The sequence below is a fragment of the Coffea eugenioides genome, chromosome 7, assembly GCF_003713205.1.
Source record: "Coffea eugenioides isolate CCC68of chromosome 7, Ceug_1.0, whole genome shotgun sequence".
NCBI classification, from domain to species: domain Eukaryota; kingdom Viridiplantae; phylum Streptophyta; class Magnoliopsida; order Gentianales; family Rubiaceae; genus Coffea; species Coffea eugenioides.
The window spans coordinates 37,199,812-37,206,522 of NC_040041.1; the positions used below are offsets into that span (position 1 = coordinate 37,199,812).

Genomic DNA, 6,711 nt, shown 5'->3' on the forward strand with positions numbered 1-6,711 from the left:
CTCAAGACTTCCCCAATAAGGTTTTGATGTTCGAGTTTTGCAAAGCAACAACACAAAGGTTCAAGAAACAAGTGCAAACAGATTCGGCAACCCAGCAATTAATTCCAGCAACGACTCAAGGGAATGACAATAAGGTATGCAACACAAGAGATTTTTTTTTTCTGGATTTAAACAGAACATAAACACAAGACAAAACTGGACAGAAAATTTCGGACAACAACTAAACAACAAAGACAGATTTCTGACAAGGAAACAACCAAGACAGATTTCGGACTTGACAAACCCGAGCACTTGAGCTACGAATTTAGAAGACTAAAATAGATCTAAAAACGATAAAAAAAGATATTCGTGATACCTCTAACTAGCTCTGATGCCAGCTGATGCGAGACGCGGAAGCTACTTCGGATCTAGAGGAACACGATGAAGATTTGACGGAGTTGAAACCGAACTTGGACCACTCAAGAACAGATTTAACGGTAGAGGACGCCACAATCAAGTATGTGTGCTTGATTGATAAGTCAAGAACAGCCTAGGATCAACTCTAGGATGTTCAACTTAGCTTTTACAAGCTAAGGGAATTTGCCACAAGGAATGGACGAAATTCTGGAAATTTTATTCAATACTCTCAAAAACTGAATGTAACATGCGGCTTGAGGCTATTAATAGCCGTGACTAAGACCTAATAAACTAAGACCTAATAGCGCGTCGCCCCCTTGGACCCCCGACTCGCTGATCGGACAGCGAGACCCCCGTACGGCTCAGCGAGGGTACTTAACTGCGGCTCAGCCCGCCGTTTGGAGCTTGAACATTTGCATCTTCAATTGTAAGCAGCATTTTAGTAGTTGTGCAAGGATATTCCAACTCAATTCCTTCAATGACCGGTTTCTCTTGGGTTTGGACGGCACGTACCAAGGCTTGAAGGGACTCCTTGAATCTCTTGGCTCGTGCTCGTGTCACTGGGCCTTGGGGCACCTTCACAGGGTCTACTTGTACACTTTGGGCCTCGTGCTCAACCGCATCAGAACTCTTCTTGCTACTGCAATCACAAATTTATATTGCTGCAGCAGGTTCGGCAAAAAGAGTTGAAAAGGTCCTGAAATTTCTTCAAGAAGCAAGTCAAAGTCTTTTGTATTACTGGAATACATGAAATGAAGATAAAAGTGAATCTAGCATATATGCTTGTTGTCTGCAGGTTTTATGGATCATTTCAGTCCGGAGCAGCATTGAAGAAGATTTCAAAAATTGGGTTCATCAACACTAATAAACATCAAACCAGAAGAGAACATCGAGAACATTTTACAAGCAGATTATGATGGATACTGTTGGACTGATAGAATGCATGACTGTGCTTGCCCCTGCATTGATGAAGTAATACAGCTGCATCAAGTTCAAACCAAATAATCTGGAAGCTCTAAAAATTGCTTCAGTACAAATGAACTATTATGTCATCAAATTGATACGACGTATGTACAGATAAAGAAGAGACACGAGGAATCAAGAAGAGACAATGAATGCTTGAGTCTTCACCCTTGTCTGCTGTGATGAGAAGAAAAAGGCTCTCCTGCCGAGGAAACCTGCTGTGAAAGAAGGAATAATTGCAGTACTAGATCAGTTGAATGGAAAGGTATACATATTACCCAACTAAAAAGGTCATCTAGCTTTTCTGATTTGTCATTTTGATGAGTTCGAGCAATTAGCCACTTAAAATGGAAGATAAAACATGAAGCTGCATAAAAAAGTTTCAAGAAAAATGTCTTCCTCTAGACTTCAGAAAATATGGCTTAGTGAAGAATAAAAATGTTTGTACTCCAGCATATTTTAGTGAAGGAAGATGCATGTTTTTAGATATTTAAAGCTATTCCTAGATCTCAATGTCAGTGAAACATGCGCTCATATGACAGTGTTATGCAAATTATAAAGGTCCTATGGCCTTTCTCTGTTTAGAAGTAACACAAAACTGGTTTGTGTCTCCACTTAATATCTGTTGCAAAACCGCTATTGTATGTTTCAACGTATCAATCAATTTAGTTATGGTTTTTTATTGAGGAAAAATAGAAGCAACTTACACTTGTCTGTGTTACTCTTATTTAGATACACAAACAGGGAACAGAAAGACCGTAATTGAAACAGATAATGCAAGGTAATGTTGGTTTGGTTAATGCATGATTGTGTTTGGCACTGCAATAGGAAAGTTATATAGCAGCATTAGATCCAAACAGAAGAATTTGGGAGCCTGCAGAAATTGCTTTGAGATATAAATGAATTAATATAGCATTGAACTGATTCAACATATAAACAGATGAAAGATGGACATGAATCATTATATAATTGAATTGATTCAACATTTGCAAATATAATTTTATCTGACCTGATCAAGTGTGGTGAGAGGAAATCTCCTCTGCCTCTGAGGGAATTGACTCTGCTTTTGAGGAATTCGACTGTTCTTTGGAGAGAATGGGTGTATCATCATAACAATCTTCAATTACGGTCTTTAGATCCTTATTTCCCATATCCATCTGTTCTTGCTGAATTTGCTTTACAGAATCTACAACAGACTCGCGGCACCATTTCACCTCAATCATTTCAAGTGTCGGACATTCCCCTAAACAAGAAGGGACCTCTTCCAGCTTCTTACACCGGTGCACAGCCAATTTCTCAAGACGGAAAAAATTATCAAAAGATGCAGTCCAGTTTCGAATGTCCAACCCTAGCAATTCCAAGACACGGAGGTTAGGGAACTCCCCTTCTTTCATTACCCATTCTTCCCCAATAAAGGGGGAATACTGTAATTTAAGCACTTCAAGATTGGGCAACTTTCCAATTGTTGAAATTTCACTCCATGGCTGACAATTCTCTGAGAGAGTCAACTTCTTCAGATTCAACGGGAATTTAAATCGATATTCCTGAAAACCAATCAAATGAAGTGACTCTAGTTGACTCAAACAATCAAACACAAGAATCTCATCACAATTTTTGGTAGCTTCTCTTGATTCATCATCTCTTGATTCGTAATCGCTTGATTCGTCATCTTTCATACATTTTAGCCTGCGGATGCTTGGTAATTTTGTCAGTAACTTTTGCAAATTTTGAGACAAGGGATCAATTGCAAGGTTTAAAGTGTCCAAATGATCTAAATCAGGGGATACTTCAAGATTTCCAACTGCAAAAACAAAACCTCTTTTCCCATATATAGTACGTAGATAACTCAACGTCCTAATGTTCCAAATAGTATTTGGCAGCACAATATTACTCTCTGGATGTTTTACAATCAGAGTTTCTAACCTTGAAAGTTTGGCTATTGCAGATGGGACGGATGTTATTCCACAGAGCGCCAGGTATCTCAAGTGAACAAGCAATAAAACTTCCATTGGAAATGATTCACCGAAGTCCCAATCTCCCAAATCCAACACTCTAAGAAGCTTAGGTAACAAAATCCTCGAAGGCTTCTCTTCACGGTCAAAAGCGTGATATCCAAACAACAGCAAACAGCGTAAATTGGGAAAAATTAGCATTAACTCCCAAGTCTTCAATTTCCAGCTACTGTGTACGCAAACTCGGTGGTGGTTGCTTGGTTCAGCAAGACAAAAAGGGCCTTTCCAACATTGAATAATATGTAGAAAACTTTCTTCTTTGGCTTTTTCCACACAAAACTCGTGTACCAAATCATGAAGTTGGCAGGCTTTGGCACTCCTTGTAGTTCTTTGGTCGGTAACCACTACTAAACTTGCATCAATTAGAGCCACCAAGTAGTCATAAGCTACTTCCTCTAAGCACTTTCCTTCAGTCTGTTGCACAAATCCTTCAGAGATCCAAAGCCATAACAACTTTCGGACATTAATGACCTCATCTTCTCGAAATGCACCAAAGTATAGAAGACATGGCTTCAAATAATCTGGTAAGTGACTATAACTCAGCTCAAGTGTCTTCATGCAATATTCATTGTCAAGGACAATAGAACTAAGACTTTTTGCAACTTCTTCCCAGCTATCTTGTGCAGTGGAAGCAAGAATTCCAGCAACAAGGACAATTGTGAGGGGTAAGCCCCTACAAGATTTTGCTATTTGAGATCCAACTTCGCTTGTTGTTGGAGGACAACCTTCTTTGTCACATAGCTTTTTTTGCAGCAAAGTCCAACTCTCTTCATCAGTAAGTTGGCGGAGATAGTAAGGCTCAGTGTTAGGTTTGAATTGTGAAGACAAATTCTGAAATCTGCTGGTGAAGAGAATCCTGCTTCCATTGGCATCATTCGGCAATGATTTTCCCAACAAATTCCATGCCTTAATGTCCCACAAGTCATCCAAAACAAGGAGATACCTACTTCTCAGCAAAACCTGTCTTAGCTTCTCAGCCAAATCATTTTCATCATTTTTAAGATATTCATCTGGACTCTTAGAATAAATACTACTCAAAAGTTGAACTAATAAACTGTGTTTGTTGCACGTTTGAGAAACACAACACCAGCCACGAACATGGAAATGTAACCTAACTGAAGGAGTAGTATAAACTTTATTGGCTAATGTTGTCTTACCCAGCCCAGGCATACCTACAATAGGAATGACATCCAACTGCTTTGATCCTCTCGTAAGGCGATGAGTGATAGTTTCCACTGCATCATTGAGACCCACCAAATCTTCATTTTGTATGGCAGTAGTAAGTTGTGATGGTATGTGAATGAAGGTCCTGTTAACTGTAGGTGAATGTAGTGATGTTTGTGGATAATTGTGTGCAAGCTCTGCCATCATATACTTGAGGACTTCGTACAAATGAAACAACACAAGATCTGTTTCCTTGGAAAAGCCTTCTTTGATTTCATTGACAGAAAGGGAGAAGATCAGAGTTCCTGCATCATGGACCACAACTTCAATAAGATCCTTTATTTCATCACCTAGTTTCTCCTCCTCTTCAAGAAGGATACTCAAGTATTTTACTCCTTGATGGAGTTTTAGCATTTGATCCTTTACTAGAACCTGAAAACTGGCACAAGATCCTAGTAGATCCGTAAGATAATCTAGGAGAGAATCAATAAATTCGACTAGCACTCGATGCTCATTTTGCTCAAGGGCTAAAGCATATGATGATCTTAATTGTTTCTTTGAAGCCGTCAGGACATGCATGCAAGTTTCTCGGACTTGGGGACCAAGAGGATCTATATTCTCATCCATGAACTCATAAATTTCAGAGTCCGTTTGACTAGGCGCTTGTTCTTCATCACTGTCAAAGCAACACTCAAAAATTGCCTGTTCAACCACAACTGCAGCGTGAGTCAAGAGATCTGTCAATTGCGTACACTCAACACCTCGCACTATTGCAAAGCAAATGAGACTCCTTAAAAGCTTTAGCTCGTGTCTCACAGTATCCTCTAAGTCAATTAAAGGATGACCTAGAACCTCCAAAAGGGATGCAATAAGATCCACAACTAGTTGTGGATCTTCCGGTGTGTAATAGTCGAAGAAGATGGTGCATGATTCCATGATATCTGTCTTAAGAAATGACCAAATATTTTCCAAGGATCTGGATGTCGCACTTAATACTATTTGCTTTCTATCTGACTCATCAGAACCTTCGTATAAAAGATAAGCAGACTGAAGATCATGAACCATCTTAATAACCATACCTTGAATTCCGAAGCAAATAGTACTATGTGACAAACTTTCAGACAAAATATTACCCGTGTCTTCCGGATCATGTTCTAAAAGCGCTTTACCCTTGTCCTCCTGATCATGCTCCAAAATCGTTTTACCCATGTCGTCCTGATCATTATCCAAAAGCGCTTCACGGTTCCTCCTCCTATACTTCTTGACATACAGAAAAAAGGTTTTCAAGAATCTTATGTTTTCCTTCAGATCCGTGATATCGAAGAGCCGGAAATCGACGGACTTCTCAAGCTTGCATAGAAAATCTAAAGCAAGATCAAAGCAACTAGTGCTAGTGCTGGAGGACATGTGATGCGACCGCAGATAGTCATCTAAAGCAAAATCAAAGAAACTGGTGTTACTGCTGCAGGGAATCTCCATTATGGTATCTTCTTTTCCTTCTGGTATCTGACTTCCAGCTGGTTTAGCCACTGAATAAAATTAGTTCAGGATCTACGACTTTCTCATCTAACAAAATAGCCAACAAACAACCGGCAGGACCTTTTTTTTTTAACTTTTTGTGTTAATATTGTGAGACGCTATTTTGTTCATAGAAGACATCGTGCAGCAGAAGTAATAAAAAGTTAAATAAGTGTGACTACACTTCCCCAGCTACACTTGGCATAGAAAACTTTGTCACCGAGGATCCCAAGTGAGCTACTTTAGTGGTGCCAAAAGAAGACAAAGACCAAGATCAACAGATAAGTTATCATTTTCGTCCCTTGACAATAAGGTATTGATCAATATAGTCCTTTGTTAGTGACCATCTGTGTACCAATTTGGTCGCTTACTTTTTTTATGACCAAATTGAATTTCAGTCACGGTTCCTCCTCAATTTTTATGACTATATTTTCAAGCTCAATTTTGCAGTCACATGACCAGTGAGACTACGACATTCATGTAATGGTTTCTGCATTAATTATTCTGAATAATTAATTATGTCTCTCGACAATTGTATGACAAATTATTATGTAAGACAAATTATTACACTTATTATAGATAGATTAGAGTTTTTTGAAGTTTAACAACTGAATGGACACATTTAAGTTGTGCTTTTAGCCTTTTACAATAATACTTA

The 6,711-nt window shown here is 38.9% G+C and overlaps 2 protein-coding genes across 2 annotated transcripts; both read right to left on the reverse strand.

The window, feature by feature from the left end:
• Nucleotides 1–1,100: 1,100 nt before the first annotated feature.
• LOC113778707 (putative late blight resistance protein homolog R1B-13) lies at nt 1,101–3,536 on the reverse strand. The gene is made up of 2 exons (XM_027324186.1): nt 2,369–3,536; nt 1,101–1,574 (listed from the first exon to the last, which is right to left on the reverse strand). The coding sequence occupies exon 1, from the start codon at nt 3,510–3,512 to the stop codon at nt 2,373–2,375; it is 1,140 nt and encodes a 379-aa protein (XP_027179987.1). The 5' UTR covers nt 3,513–3,536; the 3' UTR covers nt 1,101–1,574; nt 2,369–2,372.
• Nucleotides 3,527–6,014, reverse strand: LOC113777338 (putative late blight resistance protein homolog R1B-17). Its single transcript, XM_027322371.1, has 2 exons — nt 3,660–6,014; nt 3,527–3,592 (listed from the first exon to the last, which is right to left on the reverse strand). Exons 1-2 carry the CDS (start codon nt 6,012–6,014, stop codon nt 3,527–3,529), a joined length of 2,421 nt encoding a protein of 806 aa, XP_027178172.1.
• Between the last annotated feature and the right edge of the window lie 697 nt (nt 6,015–6,711).

What these genes read in the sequence shown, in the direction of transcription:
- LOC113778707 (XM_027324186.1), bottom strand. Translation starts at nt 3,512, where the DNA reads ATGCTAATTTTTCCCAATTTACGCTGTTTGCTGTTGTTTGGATATCAC.
- LOC113777338 (XM_027322371.1), bottom strand. Translation starts at nt 6,014, where the DNA reads ATGGAGATTCCCTGCAGCAGTAACACCAGTTTCTTTGATTTTGCTTTA. An exon ending in CCTGCCAACTTCATGATTTG is followed by an intron (nt 3,593 to 3,659) that starts GTACACGAGTTT and finishes AATGTTGGAAAG; the next exon opens with GCCCTTTTTGTCTTGCTGAA.